Here is a 20,725-nt window from a genome sequence, read left to right as displayed (position 1 = left end):
ATTCTTGGCTTTTTAAAACCACTAAAGTCTTAGAAATGAAGGAGCAGATGAAGGATAAAAGAGAGAGTCATCTAGCGCTTTGGTGACACAAATTACCAAAAAGGAGCAGAAGCAATAGTAGCCCTGAATCATCTAGGGAACATTTTTAGCATCAAGAGAACGTACCGTGTCATTCTAAAAGTCACAGGAAATTGCTGCTCTGAATATATAATTTTCTGCTGACATAAAGGCTTGTTAAATAGGACTGCTTCCTCCATATGCAACCCTGTGTAGCTTTTTTGCTATCACCTCACTATTTAGATCCACGTGAAATTTCAAACAGCTGTCACTCCAGCCACTTTATGAATTTGAGTTGGTTATTAGGCTGCTATTCTGAGTTGGTCTAATTCACTGTTTTGTTCTCTACCACAGCTACTGAGTTGAAGGCGGCAAATGTGTAAATTGACACATAGCTTTTATTCAGAAAGTTGAAAAACCTTTGAGAGAAGTGACTGAATTTACTTTGCTATAATGTGTGTGCCACTCAACCTAACAAAAGCAAGCAATGCACCATTAAAAAGGAGTCCAATGTCCTTTACAAAACAGAGCAACAGCTACAACTTCTAATTCGCAGCAGGACGACACCTCTTACCACCAATCCATTCCAAGACTATGAAAAGCCAGGTTTTGATGGCTTGCTAAAATATATATATTTAAAAAAATTAAAAAGGACAGAATTTAATCTCAGGAGGAATTGTGTTCCAAAGAACAGGGAATTATTTCTGTAGTCCATGAAGAAGAAGTCTTTTAGGAGATAGAACCAAGATAAAGTTCCTTCTCTAATTTTATTTGGTGGGCAAAATGAGAAAGTTGTGCCACATATATCCAGGTGTTCAGCATGTCAGACTTTAAAGGTGGCAACCAGCACCTTCAACTATTCCAGGAAGGAAATGTTAACCAGTGTAGCTCTCACAATATAAGTATCCGTCAATCCTAATGTAGTTAGCAAATCCAAAGAATCAAAAATGATACAGATTTCTGGAAGATACTGAATCTTTCATATTACTCTGACTCTGGGGTAAAAATAATAACCTTGAAAATTGTAAGACTAAAGCCCCAGCCTCCTCCTCCTCCCTCTCTTTCTTCTCCTCCTCTTCCAACTCCTCCTCCTTCTCTTTCTTCTCTTCATAAATCACTAACTCAACAACCACTACCTAAATGACATGCACAACCATAACAACTACTACCTCAACCATCTATCAACCCTCCAAACAATATATCCTTATTCATCAAAGACACCCTTGAACAGGAACAAAAACGTAATGATTCTATTCTATTTGGGCTTGAAGTTACAAATGAACCAGATATAGATCAGGTTCGCAACAATATCGCATCCAAATTCCCTGCCAAAGAAATAATTTCCAGAGATGGCCCCAAGTTTAAGTATAGAGATGGTTCGGTGGTCCCAAAATTCTGTAGAGTCATTTGCAAAGATGAACCCAGCAAAAAAATAATAATTTATACTATAGATTCTATTAACAGAAATGGCCCCAACCCCGACAAACTTCATTCAAGGTCTAACCTATCAATACTACAATGAATCCGCTCCCGCAAATTCTGAGCAGATCTCAAAAAACACCAAGACCAAGGACAAAACAAATTGTATATTGACTACCACACTGGCTGCATCAAAACTACGACCTGCAAAATCCACCATCCAACCTTCAAACAACCATCACCCAACAACTTAATATGACCAACCTCTCTTCCATAGTGGTTGATCCTATCAAGATATCTCAGAGCATACCTGTGCTATTTTATTCAAATTAAGTACGGTATTAATTTTGCATTATTACAGTATTTATTGTCATAATAGGAACTGGTTCGCAACAATATTGCATCCAAATTCACTGCCAAAGAAATCATTGAATTTCCAGAGATGGCCCCAAGTTTAAGTATAGAGATGGTTCGGTGGCCCCAGTGGTTAGAATGCAGTATTGCAGGCTGACTCTGCCCACTGTCAGGAGTTCAATCCTCACCATCTCAAGGCCGACTCAGCCTTCCATCCTTCTGAGGTCTGTAAAAAGAGGGCCCAGATTGTTGGGGGCAATATGCTGACCCTGCAAACCACTTAGAGAGGGTTGTAAAGCACTGTGAAGTGGTATATAAGTCTAAGTGCTATTATGGGTAATGAAACATCTGCAGGAAAAAACCAAGCTCAGAGTACCAAGGAATCCTCACTAGATGAACTGTTGCATCTGGACCAGTTGAACCTTCCACATGATCTTGTTCATTTATTTAAAGATCTCTGAAATGATACCTAAGACTAGGTGCTATTGCTATAATAACGAAACAAGTATATATATATTTTATAACTAGATTCTGGCCACTTAATTGAGTACAGCCTATCTCTCCCTTTAGTCTATGAAAAAACATAATGCAGAGAAATCTCAGTTAAATATATGTTTTAACTGAAATCAAGTAGGATAACTTTATAGGGAAAATGGACTTTACCCTTCTATAAACAGAATAAAGTCCAAATGTATCCTCTACACCCACCCCCACACCCCCACACCAAATATTGCTGATCCACCCACCAGGGATTTGCCATTTCTACTCAAGAAGATGAAAGGGTCAATCATTAGTTCCATATCTACAAGTAGACTTAGAAACAGGGGAATACCTGAGCTTATACAAGACACAACCTTGATTATTCAGACTAACTGTGGTCAATTCATGTTATCCTGATATAAAATGAAGGTTTTTAATTCATGAAAATATGGCTAATTTTGATAGCGCTCAAGCAGGAAGACTTTGCTAACACAACTTGACTGCCAGAAGGAAAAATATTCTGGGGGAAAAAAACATAGAAACATAGAAGATTGACGGCAGAAAAAGACCTCATGGTCCATCTAGTCTGCCCTTATACTATTTCCTGTATTTTATCTTAGGATGGATATATGTTTATCCCAGGCAAGTTTAAATTCAGTTACTGTGGATTTACCAACCACGTCTACTGGAAGTTTGTTCCAAGCATCTACTACTCTTTCAGTAAAATAATATTTTCTCACATTGCTTCTTATCTTTCCCCCAACTAACATCAGATTGTGGCCCCTTGTTCTTGTGTTCACTTTCCTATTAAAAACACTTCCCTCCTGAATTTTATTTAACCCTTTAACATATTTAAATGTTTCAATCATGTCCCCCCCCTTTTTTTCCTTCTGTCCTCCAGACTATACAGATTGAGTTCATTAAGTCTTTCCTGATAAATAAACTAAACTAACTCCTTACCAATTAACTCAAACCTAGCACTGAAGACCTTCTACCATTTTTGTAGCCCGTCTTTGGACTCGTTCAATTTTATCAATATCTTTTTGTAGGAGAGGTCTCCAGAACTGAACACAGTATTCCAAATGTAATTTCACCAGCACTCTACACAGCGGGATCACAATCTCCATCTTCCTGCTTGTTATACCTCTAGCTATGCAGCCAAGTATTCTACTTGCTTTCCCTACTGCCTGACTGCATTGTTCACCCATTTTGAGACTGTCAGAAATCACTATCGCTAAATCCTTCTCTTCTGAAGTTTTTGCTAACACAGAACTGCCAGTACAATACTCAGATTGAGGATTCCTTTTCCCCAAGTGCATTATTTTACATTTGGAAATGTTAAACTGCAGTTTCCATTGCTTTGACCACTTATCCAGTAAAGCTAAATCATTTGCCATATTACAGATGCCACCAGGAATATCAACCCTATTGCACACTTTAGCGTCATCGGCAAATAGGCAAACCTTCCCTACCAAACCTTCCCCTATGTCACTCAAAAACATATTAAAAAGAATAGGACTCAGAACAGACCATTGTGGCACACCACTTGTAACCAGGCTCTGCTCAGGACAAAACAAAACAGAACATATCTGATTCTGTAACAGTGTACACCCAGATAAAAGAATGATGAGTAGGGAATTTTTAAGAATAGTTCATCGCTGTTATGAATGCTGCCAAATTTCTGGCTTACAATTCCCCAGTTAAAACTATGTCTGAGTCTGTCCTTGTCCTGGGAGATTAAGGCATTTTCATCATCTCTTCTGACTGCAGACTAATCTCATTGAGTTCTTTGACTATGTCACAAAGGTGTTGGATCAAGGTGGTGCCGTGGATATTGCCTATCTGGACTTCAGCAAAGCCTTTGATACGGTTCCACATAAAGAGCTGATAGATAAATTAGTGAAGATTGGACTTAATCCCTGGATAGTTCAGTGAATTTCAAGCTGGCTGAAGCATAGACATCAGAGAGTTATTGTTAATGGTGAGTATTCTGAGCAGAGACAGGTTACAAGCGGTGTGCCACAAGGGTCTGTTCTGGGTCCTATTCTTTTTAATATGTTTGTGAGTGACATAGGGGGAGGTTTGGTAGGGAAGGTTTGCCTATTTGCCGATGACTCTAAAGTGTGCAATAGGGTTGATATTCCTGGAGGGGTCTGTAATATGGTAAATGATTTAGCGTTACTAGATAAATGGTCAAAGCAATGGAAACTGCAGTTTAATGTTTCCAAATGTAAAATAAGGCACTTGGGGAAAACGAATCCTAAATCTGAGTATTGCATTGGCAGTTCTGTGTTAGCAAAAACTTCAGAAGAGAAGGATTTAGGGGTAGTGATCTCTGACAGTCTCAAAATGGGTGAGCAGTGTGGTCGGGCGGTAGGAAAAGCAAGTAGGATGCTTGGCTGCATAGCTAGAGGTATAACAAGCAGGAAGAGGGAGATTGTGATCCCCTTATATAGAGCGCTGGTGAGACCACATTTGGAGTACTGTGTTCAGTTCTGGAGACCTCACCTACAAAAAGATATTGACAAAATTGAACGGGTCCAAAGACGGGCTACAAGAATGGTGGAAGGTCTTAAGTATAAAACGTATCAGGAAAGACTTAATGAACTCAATCTGTATAGTCTGGAAGACAGAAGGAAAAGGGGGGACATGATCGAAACATTTAAATATGTTAAAGGGTTAAATAGGGTTCAGGTGGGAAGTGTTTTTAACAGGAAAGTGAACACAAGAACAAGGGGACACAATCTGAAGTTAGTTGGGGGAAAGATCAAAGACAACATGAGAAAATATTATTTTACTGAAAGAGTAGTAGATCCTTGGAACAAACTTCCAGCAGACGTGGTTGGTAAATCCACAGTAACCGAATTTAAACATGCCTGGGATAAACATATATCCATTGTAAGATAAAATACAGGAAATAGTAAAAGGGCAGACTAGATGGACCATGAGGTCTTTTTCTGCCGTCAGTCTTCTATGTTTCTATGTTTCCAATTGGTGTTTATGGATTGCTAATCTTCCTCCTGCATTGGCTGCTGATCGGTTTCTGGACACAATTCAAAGTGTTGGTTATAAAGCCCTACATGGCATAGGACCAGATTATCTCTGAGACCGACTTCTGCCGCATGAATCCCAGCATCCAGTGAGGTCCCACAGAGTTGGTCTCCTCAGGGTCACGTCAACCAAACAATTCCGGCTGGCGGGACCCAGGGAAAGAGCCTTCTCTGTGGGGGGGGGGGCGGCCCTCTGGAATCAGCTCCCCCCAGAGATTCACACTGCCCCACCCTCCTTGCCTTCCAAAAGAGTTTAAAAACTCATCTTTGTCGCCAGGCCTGGGGTCATTAGATCTTTCCCCCTGACCAACGAGTGTTTTTAGTGTGATTTATTGAGTGAATGTTAATGAATGTTTTAAAGTTAGAATTTTAAAAGATTTTTAATTATATTAATTGGATCAATTGCATTATTATGTCTTTTATATATGCTGTGAGCCACCCTGAGTCCTCGGAGAGGTGCGGCTTACAAATCCAATTAAACAAAACAAAACTAAACTAAACTAAACTAAACTAAACTAAATTAAACTAAACTCCTTACTAATTAGCTCAAACCTAGCACTGAACCATGCTTAATCCCAGTATTCATAATTTATAGCAAAATGTGTCTTCAATGAGGTCTATGAGGTAATGAGTTTTACAATGAAATAATTCAAGATGATAAATGCAAGCAGCTTTTTAGTTTTGCTTTACAGTTGTTTTAATAATGTTAATTTGTTTATTATTTTTGCTTTCTTAAATATTTTGAAGTATGTAATAAATAAAATCTAGACTTTACAATTTGGGGGCAGGTGGGTGCAATATAGCCTGCATGATAAATCATTGAAGTACAGTGTTCCCTCGATTTTTGTGGGTTCAAACTTCACGGAAAGTCTATACCACGGTTTTTCAAAAATATTAATTAAAAATACTTTGCGGTTTCCCCCCCCTATATCATGGTTTTTCCCACCCGATGACGTCATATGTCATCGCCAAACTTTTGCCCACCTTTAATAAATATTTAAATAAATAAACATGCTGAGTAATGATCTAATTGGTTGCTAAGTGAATGGAAAATTGCAATTTAGGGGTTTAAAGTGTTGAGGGAAGGCTTGTGGTACTGTTCATAGCCAAAAATAGTGTATTTACTTCCGCAACTTCGCAGAAATTCGACTTTCGCAGGCAGTCTCAGAACGCATCCCCTGCGAAAATTGAGGGAACACTGTATATATGAAATTCTTTTGTTAATGGAAAAAAACATGTACTAATTCTTTGATTTTCTTCTGTACTTACTATTGTGTATTCTTTTTAAATGGTGAAGATTAATAAAATATTTAAAAAGAGAGTAGAAAAAAATGCAAGCAGCTACTATTTTCCTCTTCAACCTTGAACTCTTCTTTCCAGAGGTAATTGTACAATTTCCATAATCCCCAGCCAGCATGGCAAATGCCACATTAGCTGAAAATTATAAGGGGGAAGGCATACATCTGGGGAAAGCTATTTGGTCACAATATGTTTGATCTGGAAATGTTGCCGGACCATCTGGAAATCAATGAATCCCAACTCATCCTCTCCTTTTCCCATAGCTCCGCCAGGGAGCTGCACCAAAGGTTGTTATTGATAGTTCTCTTGCATTTCCCCCTCTAGCTCTTAGTAGAATTGAACAATAATGTATTTAGTGTGCTATATCTCTTAGGCGTCAATTTTAAAAACAATTATTAGATAAATGCATCTCCTTGAACAAAGTGCATTTTACTTCGAATAGTCGTAGAATTACATTGCACTTCACTGCATCTTCTGGTATTATCCAATGGCAACTTTCCTGTTTTAAATTGCAGGGTGACATGTGGCTTAATGCCATCCTATTCTTCCCACAGTATGACAAGACAGAACCAGCAATTTGGCAGCATTCATAGCTCATTATTCTTTCTTCTGGATGTTACAGAATCAGATATGTCTTGGGTTTTTTCTTCCCCAGAAGGTTTTTGTTCCTGGCAGTCAGGTTGTGTTAGCAGAGTCTTCCTGCTTGAGCACTATCAAAAATACCCAATTAAAAACTTTCATTTTATAGCAGGAAAACATGAATTGACTAAAGTTAGTCTGAATAATCAAGGTTGGGGTTTGTGTAAGCTCAGGTATTCCCCTGTTTCTAATTTTACTTGTAGATACAGTGTTCCCTCGATTTTCACAGGTCCAAACTTCGCGAAAAGTCTATACCACGGTTTTTCAAAAAATATTATTAAAATATACTCCCTGGGGGTTTTTTTGCACACCAAGGGTTTTCTGGGGCTGCCTGATGTACAATACTGTGTGTTTTAGCTCCCCCCCTCCACCTCAGCCATCGTGCTTTTTAAAATAAAAGCTCCATTTCTGCCCCAGCCTTCCGATCCCACCCCTTTAATTCTCAGAGTGTTGGTACGCTCCAATTGAAGCCGAGCCTTACTGCCGCCTGCCGCCACCACAGCGAGCGCAGCAAAGCCCCCTGCTTGCTGCCCCGTTGCCCCTGTGGGTTCTGTGGGTAAGTAAAACCAGGAATGGAGGAGGGAGGGGGAGGAAGGAAGGAAAGAAAGAAAGAAAGGGAGCATCTCTACTTTGCGGAAATTTGACTTTCGTGGGCAGTCTTGGAACGTTTCCCCTGCAAAAGTTAAAGGAACACTGTATTGTGCTAACAGTTGACCCTTTCATCTTCTTGAGTTAAAAATGACAAGTCCCTGGTGGGTAGACCAGCAATAGATGGATATTTGGTGTGTGTGTGTGTAGATGGTATCAATATATCATTTGATTTCTCTGGTACGTTTGCACTTTATTCCATGTGCAGAATGAGAAAGTCCATTTTCCCTATAAAGTTATCCTACTTGAGTTCAGTTAAAAAAGAGGTGAGTTCTCAGCAGTAAGCTTTTTCACAGACTACAGGGAGAAACAGGCTATACCCAATCAGGTGGCCAAAGACTAGTTAGAAGAAACAAACACTTGTTCAGCTATCATAGCAATAGCACATAGTCTTAGGTATCACTTCACAGAGCTTTAAATAAATAAACAAGACCATGTGGAAGGTTCAACTGGTCCAGATGCAGCAGTTCATCTAGTGAGGATTCCTTGGCGCTCTCTGAGCTTGTTTTTTCCCTGCAGATATTTCATTACCCACAATAGGACTTAGACTTATATACCGCTTCACAGTGCTTTACAGCCCTCTCTAAGTGGTTTACAGAGTCAGCATATTGCACCCAACAATCTGGGCCCTCCTTTTACAGACCTCAGAAGGATGGAAGGCTGAGTTGATCTTGAGCTGGTTAGGATCGAACTCCTGACAGTGGAGAGAGTCAGCCTGCACTACTGCATTCTAACCACTGTGCCACCATAGCTTCTATTATGACAAATACTGTAATAATGCAAAACTAATATTTCATTTGAATAAAACGGCACAGGTATGCTCTGAAATATCTTGATATGACCAACCACTGTGGAAGAGGGAAAGGGATTTCCCAGGAACATTTTCAAGATCCCAAACTCTCATTCTTTCAAGTGGCAACAAGGGAGAAAATATATTTACCAAATCATTCCACCATATGGAAAAATGATATATCCATTGCTCATGCAGACACTAACTCACTTCGGCTGAGTTTGAAAAAACTAAACAGAATTATAGGAATTACCAGGATTGTATGTGAAATTTAGAGATAAAAGTACATTCTGAAAGGCAATGGAAATTCACTTCTATGTAGTTGCCAGGGGGGAAAAAAATACAATCTGTGAACAGAAACGGACTAACAGAGTTGGAAGGGACCTTGGAGGTCTTCTAGTCCCACCCCCTGCTTAGGCAAAAAAACCCCACCCTACACCACTTCAGACAAATGGTTATCTAATATGTTCTTTAAAAATTCCAGTGTTGGATTATTCACAACTTCTGGAGGCAAGCTGCCCCACTGATTAATTGTTTTAACTGTCAGGAAATTTCTCCTTGATTCTTAGTTGCTTTTCTCCTTGTTCAGCTTCTACCCATTGTTTCTTGTCCTGCCCTCAGGTGCTTGGAGAATAGTTTGAATAGCCCCTAAGATATTGGGACACTGCTGTCAGGTCATCCCTAGTCCTTCTTTTCAGATTGACTCATGAAGTCTATATTTATTTATTTTATTTATTTATTCATTTGTCCAATACACAAGTATATAGGAAGAAAATAGACATGTGATAATATAAAAAGGATGAAAGTGGGCTTAGAGGAGAGGATATATGAAAGAAAGAGAATATATATGATAAGTGAGAGAAAGGAAAGACAATTGGACAGGGAACGAAAGGCACACCAGTGCACTTATGTACGCCCCTTACTGGCCTCTTAGGAATCTGGAGAGGTCAATCGTGGAGAGTCTAAGGGAGAAATGTTGGGGGTTAGGGGTTGACACAATTGAGTCCGGTAATGAGTTCCATGCTTCGATAACTCGATTGTTGAAATCATATTTTTTACAGTCAAGTTTGGCGTGGTTCATATTGAGTTTGAATTTGTTGCGTGCTCTTGTGTTGTTGCGTTTGAAGCTGAAGTAGTCATTGACTGGTAGGACATTGCAGCATATGATCTTGTGGGCAATACTCAAATCATGTTTTAGACGCCGTAGTTCTAGGCTTTCTAGGCCTAGGATTGTAAGTCTATTTCCGTAGGATATTCTGTTTCGAGTGGAAGAGTGAAGGGTGAAATATCTTTGGACATTTTCAAGGGTGTTGATGTCTGAGATGTGGTATGGGTTCCAGACAGATGAGCAGTAGTCTAAGATGGGTCTGGCAAAAGTTTTGTAGGCTCTTGTGAGTAGAGTGGGGTTGCCTGAGCAGAAGCTGCTTAGGATCAGGTTAACAACTCTAGAGGCTTTTTTGGCGATATTGTTGCATTGGGCTTTAGCACTTAGATCATTCGATATTAGTATTCCAAAGTCTTTTACAGAATGTGGGTTAGCAGTGAGAGGTTGTTTATTCAGTTCGTATGTGCGGTTAGGATTCTTTTTGCTAATGTGGAGGGTAGAGCATTTGTTGGTTGATATTTGAAGTTGCCAGGTGTTAGACCAGTCTGAGACAAAGTCCAGGTCTTTCTGGAGGGTGAGTGTGTTATCAGTGGTTGAAAAGTTTAACATCGTCGGCAGATATATGTCTATCTGTAAAGAAGGACTAGGGATGACCTGACAGCGGTGTTCCAATATCTTAGGGGCTATTCAAGCTATTCTCCAAGCACCTGAGAACGAAAGTCTTAGTGTTGAGTTTGACTCATGAATTCTATATGTCTAACTCAACACTAAGACTTTACCTAAACCTTTATTTCAGTTATATGTGCTGGTTACCAATATTCGTTGATGGAAGTTCATCCAATTAAATTTGGAGAGCTTTGTATTCTTTAACCTTGTAGGTATGAAATAATTCTTTAGGTCTAGTTATCTCCTTCTACATTTCAAAACAATGCAATTGAATGCTTTGTTCTGGATAATATCTTTATTGATTTATCATTGTCAAATTAGCCTTCTTCAAGGCCATTTCCAAGTCTTCTTCTAAAGACTTGGAAATGGGTAGAGAAATTTGCATATTTGTCCTGCTCCCATTTACTCTGAGTAAAACATCAGGGGGCATTAGTTCATGAAGAGAGTTTTATTTGTCTTCAGTCCTGGAGTCAGCTATCCAGATGAATGCCTGGAAGTCAGAGAGAATAACCTCACATTTATCTAGGTTCAGAGTATCATGGGTTCAGATGAAAGAGAGAGATGCACTGTTTTATCAATGTCAAAACCTCAGATATCAATCTATTTGCTAAATTATTGATGTTGCTGTCCCTTCATTTTTCAAACAATAAAAAATGGAGTTGGGCCAAGCAATGCTTGATATTGTTAGATCCCACGAGTCAATCAATTAATTGCTTAAGTTGTATATCAAGGAAATGTTAGAAAATAATCTTATACATTCCCTATCTATCCATAAACAGTACAATTAATAGTGTTCTACAGTATATTACTTGATTTTTAAAAAATCATACTAGTAAAGAATTAAATAGTAGCTCCAGTTCCCTAATGAGCCAGTCATACCAGAGAAAGAAATAATAAAAAGTGTCTCCCTCTTCCTCCATTTCCAATTTAGGAACTGTGTTTAAGAGCAACAGAGAAGATAATCCTTTAATTCTGTGAAAAGCTTTTCAAAGTATTTCTTTCTTTTTACAAAAGCCCTGGAGGAATATGAGGGATTTAAGTGGGACATCTATATGCTTCCTAATAAAAATATTCCATAGATTGTCAGTAATAAGGCCAGAGAAGATTCACTGGATCCCATTAATGTGTTGTTCTATTTAAGAACTGTAGATAGGAATCGGTTTCCTATTTGTTATTACAGTGATCCCTTGATTTTCGCAGGGGTTACGTTCCAAGACCTCCCGCGAAAGTCGATTTTCTGTGAAGTAGCGGTGCGGAAGTAAAAACACCATTTTTGGCTATAGACAGCCAAAAACTATCCCTCTCATCGGCTTTCTTCGGACATGGGTCCTCCTGCAGCAGCGCTTCCCCGTAGACACCCGCCTGCCCGCCGCTCGCCCGTTCGCCCACCCGCCCGCCATTCGCCCGCCGTTCGCCCGCCCACCCGCCGTTTGCCTGGACGCTTGCTCGCCGCTCGCCCGTTCGCCCACCCGCCTGCCGCTTGCTTGCCGCTCGCTCGTTCGCCCACCCGCCTGCCGTTCGCCTGCCGTTCGCCCAGCCACCCGCCGTTCACCCGTCCGCTCGCTCGCCGCTCGCCCGTTTGCCCGCCCACCCGCCCGTCGTTCGCCCGCCCGCTCACTCGCCGCTCGCCCACCCGCCTGCTCGCTGCTCGCCCGCTCGCCCACCCGCCCACCGTTCGCCCGCCGTTCGCCCGGCCGTTCGCTCGCCGCTCGCCCGTTCACCCCGCCGTTCGCCCGTTCGCTCGCTCGCCGTTCGCCCATTCGCCCGCCCGCCGCTCTCCCACCCGCTCGCTGCCCGCTCCACCTCTCTTTCTCCTCTGCTGCAAGAGAGGTGGGACAGGCATTCTCCGGAGGCTGGTGGGTGCACGGGCCGGCGCGTGAGAAAGAAAGAGGGGGGAGAGCAAGAGATAGCAAGAGAGAGAGAAAGAGTGAGAGAAAGAAAACAAGAGAGGGAAAGTGAGAAAAAGAGAGAGAGCAAGAGGGGGAGAGATAGAGAAAGAGAGAGAAGGAAAGAAAGAAAGAAAGAGATGAGAGAGGGAGGAAGAGAGTGTGAGAGAGGAAGAAAGCAAGATAGAGAAAGAGAGAGAGAAAGAAAGAAAGATGAGAAAGGAAGGAAGAGAGTGAGAGAGAGGAAGAAAGAGAGAGAGAGAAGAGTGGAAGGAAGAGAGAGAGAAATGATAGAAAAAAGGGGAGAAAAAAGAGAAATGAGAAAATGATTGAAGCAGAGAATGACAGGAAAGAAAGAGAAAGAGACAGAGAAGTGATTCTTGGTGATGACGTATGATGTCATCGGGTGGAGAAAAACGTGATATAGAAAAAAAAACGTGGAGTATTTTTTAATTAATATTTTTTGAAAAACCGTGGTATAGCATTTCACGAAGTTTGAAGCCGCGAAAATCGAGGGATCACTGTACTTATACCTTCTCCTATAGTCCTCAATTTTCTGTTTAGTTCTGTTTAGCTCAATGTAACTGTGCATCTGTGCTCAATAATGCATGTAGACTTGAGATCTAAAGCATTGCTGACTAATTATATTAAAAAGTCCCACCAGGATGGCCAGCAAGGAATAGGTCAATGCTTTCATGATTCTCTTCCACAATGCCATGTCACTTCATGGGCTCAACAATGCCATTTTTAAAAAATTAATTTGAGTGCTTCTGTATATACGTTTGCCTTAAGCTGCTCTGCCTTATTTGAAATTGTCAAGCTGAGGTTGAAAATGAATGGAGGAGATAAATGTGGCCTCCTGCATGCAGAATCTGTAAGAAGGACCCTTCTGAATCTACATTACCCTTCCTTTGGCAGTGTCAACTGCTCCACTGCCCTTTTTTCCTATTCAATATCACCTAATATGAGAAAGGATTTGAGCATCTTTGTTAGGTAGCAAAACGATAGGCAATTTAATACTGAGCCATAAAAATCTTAATATTTTATGAGGGCTGCCCTTTCCTGCCAAATGTCAATGAAGCAACCAACCAACCAAACACAACAATCCAAAGTTTATGACCGCAATTTATAATGTGAATCTGTATCCAGATGAGAACATTTCCTTTCTTCTGTCAGAAGAGAGGAAGGGCTATTCTTTGTTAACAGAGGTGACTCTTTGTGCCTTGTTGCTAGAAGTTTAATAGGTTTGGGTTGGTGTTTGCAGAACTCTCCCTTCACCTCTAGGTATCTGCTCTGCTTCAACAGAGTTGTCTGCAGGATGCATCTCATTGGGCTGCAAGCTTTATCCCAGTTTGTATGGACATTGGGATGTAGGCAGCTATCATCCACCCTTTTCCTAGAAAAATGAAATATTCTAGGACAGTGATGGCGAACCTATGGCATGGGTGCCACAGGTGGCACCGAGAGCCATATCTGCTGGCACGCGAGCCGTTGCTCTAGCTCAGCTCCAACATGCTCCAGAGAGGGGCAGTATACAAGTCTAATAAATAGTAATAATAATAATAATAATAATAATAATAATAATAATAATGGGTGTGCCAGTCAGCTGATTTTTGGTTCACACCGAGGCTCTGGGAGGGCATTTTTGGCTTCCAGAGAGCCTCCAGGGGATGGGAGAAGGCATTTTTACCCTTCCCTAGCTCCAGGGAAGCCTTTGGAGCCTGGGAAGGGTGAAACACGAGCCTACTGGGCCCACCAGAAGTTGGGAAACAGGCCATTTCCAGCCTCCAGAGGGCCTCTAAACGCCCTCCCTGGGCATTGAGTAAGCACTAACGAATGCACAATAGCATGTGGCCATGCTCTTTTGCCACCTGAAGAAAAAAAGGTTCGCCATCACTGTTCTAAGAAATATTAAAAAGGCAGAATATTACCCTTCAATGGATGAGAAAAGGAGAAACGTGCTCTTGGAAAGCAAGCCCCACCTTTGTTAATAGCCCAAGAAAGACTGGGCCAATTTATCTACAACACAAAAGGCCTTCACATGTCAGCTCACCTGTCTGGAACCCACATTGCATATCAGACATGAATACAATCGAGGGAGTCCAGAAATATTTCACAAGAAGAGTCCTTCACTCCTCTGCTTCACTCCTACTGTCCTTTTGTCCTCTTTTATCATTACTGCTTACTTATGTTATGTTTATACAAACTTCTACTATCCTATACATGTTTGACAAATAAATAAATAAAATAAATAGTAGCAAAATACACACACAATCCTGAAACATGTTTACCCACACAAACACAAAATCCTGAAATAGTTTATAATGTTCTGAAACCAGTTTAAGGGACATGTTAGCTTGACAAAATCATGGCTTCCTAGTTTGGACATAAAAAACAACAACTCAGGACGATCTTTAGTTTAGTGTGGAAAGGAAAGGAACACACAGAATTAAGACTGTGCAAAGCTTCATATTCAAAAGATGAAATGCTTTGCAACACGTGGAGATTCTCTACTTTCCTTGCTAAACTGTGTTGTGTCCATCTGAATCAGAAAATATATGGCTAACTTTCAAGCTTTTAAAAAAATCTCTCCCAAAAGCATTTTTTAAAAATAGCACAAGAGCTTTCTTCCCCCCAAAGAATTTCTTTGGTAAGGGCATCAAATTATACATTTGCATAATTTTTCTGAGGCTTTTTCATGAATTTCAAAAAAGTGAGATATAAAAGTCTGCAGAGAATAGCAAAGCCAGCAGGAAAAGAAAATCTGTAATAAAGACCCACTACGAATTTGCAGAGCATAAGCCTACCATTCATATTCTTACCAAAAATTCATGAGCTTGCTAACTGCTCAGTTATGATTAGTGAATATCATTATTATCCAATGAAAACACAAGTGGAAATTAAAAGCAAAACAGCAAATGACAAGTTATGGTAATAAGTATTATTTTTTAACTGAGAGTTGGTAGTACACTTTAAAACAAGCAATTTTGTGAATTAATTCTATGCTATTACCGGTAATTCTATTGCAAGGTATTGAATCTCTTTTCTTCAGATATTTCATTATAGTTTGAAACACGGAAGAGAAACATGGAAACAAGGTTATGATTATCCTTTAACTATCCATCCTGCCGTTTATGTTGAAAGTGCCAATAAAGGTATTATGTGTCATAGTTCCCTCTAAGCTGAGCAGTGAGCAATCGCTCACTTAAAAATCATCATCAACTCAGAGTTTTTCATACCTGCCCAGAAGCCGAGAGGGAAAGAGTGAGAGGGAAGGAGAGAGAGAGGAAGAGAGGAAGAGAGAGAAACAGATAGAAAAAAGAGAGGAAGGAAAAGAGAAAGAAAAAGAATGGGAGTAAGGAAGAGAGAAAGAAAATCAAAATCTAGTTTGAAACTAGCTCAACTATTTAAGTGGCATTTTGATATTGATAGAGTTGCCCTATTATGAACTCACTGTTATAGACACAGTACAGTATTTTATTTTGAAATTCTCTGAGGCAAAACAGGGTGGGTTTTTTATTTATTTGTTTGTTTGTTTGTTTGTTTGTTTATTTATTTAATATTTCTGTGCCGCCCAGTCCCGAAGGGACTGCCGCTCAGACACTATGCTTTTCCGCCCACCCTCCAAAAAAATTAGAGGGAACACTGTTATGTGTTATAACTAGTGGGTTTAAAGTATTTATTGCTTTGGCACAATTCTATTTCAGTTGAGATTATTTTATGAACTAGACCTATGATATATATCAGTAGTCACATTAGAGTGAAAAAAAAATGTTCTGGGATTCCGCTTCTTTCAGACTCTATAAAGCTGAACCTCTGAATCTTTTTTTTAAGAATGAGAACTTCCAAAGCAGGAAAGTGGATTTAATTGCTTTTCCGTGTAATGCTAAACCAGTGGTAGATAATTTTCTAGGCACAGACTGAATTATGGGAACATATTGTGCAGTTTTTACAAATGGCTGCCATGATGGACATGACCAATCACAAAACACAATATATCTAAATATAACCATAATTATTTCTGAAATGTAAGGAAACAGTTACTATCACAGGCTCACCATATTGTATGGCAAAAATCTAGCTAATCACCAGAGGGCACCAAAATTACCTTTTAAAAATCTCTTTGCTGCCATCTATTGGCTGTCCATGCCTTTTCAGTCTAGATACAGAAGTCCTACAATGTAAGTAGTCCACGACAGCCTTTTCTGTTGTCTCCTGCAATTTAAACTTTGACATGCTGGTGTCAAAGAATAACAATGTCTTACCTGAAGGGATAGGTAAAGGCTATGTCAATGCTACGGTCGCTCTGTGTCCTGTTTGCGCAGTCCACGCTGAGCCGCAGTCCTCCAGAATAGCCACCACATGTTGCAAATGCAAAGACTGCGAAAAGCTGCGAAAAGATAATGATTCAGAAAAGTGAATTATCACTTGTACATAGTTATGACAACAGAAGCAACGGCAACTCTCAAGAGGAGGAAGTGGACAGGTTCTTAACAGGAGTAAGAGAAAACTGCTTTCAGAAATACATTGATTATTATTTCTAATTTCTTTGAAGTGACAAGCAAAAATGGGAAATTCTAATAAGAACTGGCTCAGACTGGCCAGAGGCAAAAATTGTCCAAAAGTTGCACATTAATAAACTCATTATAATGCAACACCCACCACAAAACACACATCTCCTGAATATTCAATTGGTTAACAAGTTTCATGCTAAGAATATTATGGAATGCTGTGAACACAGTCTATATATAGTTGCTGCTGGACATGTTCTCTAGATATTTGTTGACTTAAATTAAGCTAGCCAATTGAAGGACAGATTCAAACCCATTATGCTTGAATTGTATATAAAGTGACTTCTCCTTTTGCTTAGTTTCTTTCTACCTTGTACCTGAGGCAGCCTATCCTTTACTTATGCATAGATATGTATTCCAGCTGGAATCATATTTTGTCAAAGGAGACACCAGGCTAAAAAGCCTTATTGTTGCTTACAGCTAATGTACTTATTGTAGTTTAGACTTACTTTCCTTGCTAGCTTTCGGCTTATGCAAATTTTATACCAGGAGACCATGACTTGGTTTTGCAGATCAGTTTGAGATTTCCAAATCACATCTGGAGGCGTCAAAGTGGATTAATGCCAATTACTGTCTTAGGTTACAAGTAATTGTGAACAGGAGCTTGCAGGTAATAAAAATGCTAAAGCAGATTTATTGGCATAAAGAACTTACTTCTGTTTTTCTTTAGTTATATGATATTTATTAAAGGTTCATGCTAATTAACAAAATAAAAAAAGGAAATTTAGTTGATTTTGTCTGATTTTTTTTGATGGTTTCAATCTTTGTTTATTGTACTGTCTTCATGGGCTAAATCTAATTAAATTCTCTTCTTAAGCATGCTAACTCCTGTAATATTGCATCTACTTTTTTAAAAAAAATCACGTCATATTTGGGAAATCAGACACCATTAATGTTTATTTTTAATGAGGAGATAGGAGACAACTACTTCACAGTGAGTCATTTAGTATCATAGGAAATTAAGAAATGTAATTTTGTTATGCAGTATTAGTATCATTACTTTAAAAAAAAAAGGAATGCAGGATGTTATTTCAAATCAAGTACAATTGCCTGTTCATACAAACCACTTTTTAAAACAAATTCTGTTGATGATTGTATTTTACCATATATTTTTTTCTGCATAGCATATGAACCTTATCAATCATCTTTTTAAAAGCAATTTTTCAAATTTATTTCACATTCTATATGCAGCTGTTTGGAAGTTTTATTTGTGTCTAAAAGTGAAATGCAACCATTAATCAGCAGAAATAGAATCATAATTACATTTATTTATTAACATATCGTTATGTTGTTTTGTTTTACAAGGAATCCTAATGTACTTTTCTTTCTGAAAACATTCCCTTGCATTACAGATTCAATCAGAAACTCAATTTTTCATTTATGAAATGGAAGTTACTGAGGCTTCCTCAACTTGGCCCTTCTAGATATGTTACATATTAATTTTTGATTTCCTAATCATCTTAACTAGAGTTATAGCCAAATGGTTATCAAATATGGGAATTAAATCTAACATGTCAAAGTCAAAATAGTCAAAGTAGGCAACAAGTAGTCAAAATAGGGTGCACCCTATCAAAATGTGCACCTGTTAACAGTGGTAGCGTTTTAGAACTCACAAGTCTACGGAGAGGGGCGGCATACAAATCAAATCAAATCAATCAATCAATCAATCAATCTTTATACATTACATAAATAACATTTACGATTATATTATAAGCAATTGCATTCTCTTCACTTACGATGTAAAACCTACTCAACAATGAGGCTACCCTTCAAAAAGACCTTGACTATGTGTCAGAATGGTCAAACAATTGGCAACTCCAAATCTCAACCAACAAATGCTCTGTCTTACACATTGGCCAAAACAACAACAACAACTCCAGAATACAAAATACAAGCTGGGTGGATATAATCTTGTAGATGACCCTCCCTCTGTCGAGGACCTTGGAGTACTCATCTCTAATAATCTACAGTAAGTGCCAGAGCTCACTATAACAACATTGCTAACAAGGCATTAAGAGTTGTTAACCTAATCTTACCTAGCTTCTTATCTGGTAATACTGTACTACTAACTAGAGCATACAAAACATTTGCTAGACCAATTCCCCAAAACAGTTCATCTGTCTGGAACCCGCACTGCATATTGGACATAAATACAATTGAGAGAGTCTAGGGATATTTCACATGAAGAGTCCTCCACTCCTCTGCTCGCAATAGAATACCTTATTTATTTATTTTATTTATTTATTTATTATTTAGATTTGTATGCCGCCCCTCTCCGAAGACTCGGGGCGGCTCACAACAAGATAGAACAAATCATAAATAATCCAAATAACTTTAAAATATTTAAAGATTTAAAAGAACCCCATATACTAACAGACACACACACAAGCATACCATGTATAAAATTGAACATGCCCGGGGGAGGTGTTTCAATTCCCCCATGCCTGATGGCAAAGGTGCCATCAGGCTTGAAATTTTGGGCTTAGACAACCTAGAACGATTCTGCCTTTGGTCTGACCTAAATGTAGTACACAAAATTATCTTCTACAATCACCTACTTATCAATGACTACTTCAGCTTCAACCATGACAATACATGAGCAAACAACAGTTACAAACTTAAGGTAAACTGCTCCAAACGTGCTTGCAGAAAATACGACTTCAGCAACAGAGTGGTCAATTCTGGAATGCATTACAGTGTTCCCTCACTTTTCGCGGGGGATGCGTTCCGAGACCGCCCGCGAAAGTTGAATTTCCGCGAAGTAGAGATGCGGAAGTAAATACACTATTTTTGGCTATGAACAGTATCACAAGCCTTCCCTTAACACATTAAACCCCTAAATTGCAATTTTCCATTCCCTTAGCAACCATTCAGATTATTACTCACCATGTTTATTTATTAAAGTTTATTAAAAAAAAATATTTATTAAAGGCAGATGAAAGTTTAGCGATGACATATGACGTCATCGGGTGGGAAAAACCATGGTATGGGGAAAAAAACCACAAAGCATTTTTTAATTAATATTTTTGAAAAACCGTGGTATAGACTTTCCGCGAAGTTCGAACCCGCGAAAATCGAGGGAACACTGTACTTAACTCTGTAATTTCTTCTCCAAATCCCCAAAACCTTAACCTTAGACTGTGGACTGTAGACCTCACCCCATTCCTATTAGGCATGTAAGGGGTGTGCATAAGCTCACCAGTGTGCCTACCGTCTGTTCTGCCTGACAGGGCTCAGGCGGTAATTAAAGGTCCAGGAAAGAAGGTCAGACACACAGGAGCATTGCTAAACAGCAAACTTGTATTAAACATAAAAGAAAAGACAAAACAAAACTGTCCTTATTTTTCAGGAGTAAAACACAGTTTGAGGCGAAAATTCAGATAGGTACAAAGTTCATGAAAAAGCAAACAAATACAAAGTTCACGTAGCAGGAATGTTTCAGGAGTTCTCTGAATTTTCGAGGCACAATAGCAGCAGCTATTCACAGGTTTTCCAACTCCCACTTGCCTGACAATGCTGGGTTGAATCCAAAAGAACAGAGCAGAGGCTTCAAAGCAGGGAACAGCAACCACACAAACCACACAGATAAACATCCACAGTTTGCCTCTGCCTCTGTTCCCTTTTGTAACTGTAGACCTCATTATGGGAACCACACCCAGCCCTCATTCTGTGGACCACACCCAAACACAAGTGACACCAGCATCACCATTGATAATCCCTTAATTGAGCGCTACGTTGCATTGCTCTACGGCTACGCATAT

At 39.4% G+C, this 20,725-nt stretch overlaps 1 protein-coding gene across 1 annotated transcript in view; it reads right to left on the bottom strand.

The window, feature by feature from the left end:
• Positions 1-20,725, bottom strand: part of SYNPR (synaptoporin) — a 175,660-nt gene that overhangs the window by 17,578 nt on the left and 137,357 nt on the right. Inside the window, exon 3 of the mRNA XM_070735730.1 lies at positions 16,659-16,783. Coding sequence (XP_070591831.1) covers positions 16,659-16,783 — 125 coding nt within the window. The remainder of the gene's footprint in view (positions 1-16,658; positions 16,784-20,725) is intronic.

This window comes from Erythrolamprus reginae, chromosome 2 (assembly GCF_031021105.1).
Source record: "Erythrolamprus reginae isolate rEryReg1 chromosome 2, rEryReg1.hap1, whole genome shotgun sequence".
Taxonomy (NCBI): domain Eukaryota; kingdom Metazoa; phylum Chordata; class Lepidosauria; order Squamata; family Dipsadidae; genus Erythrolamprus; species Erythrolamprus reginae.
This window is presented reverse-complemented; position numbering and strand designations above follow the sequence as displayed.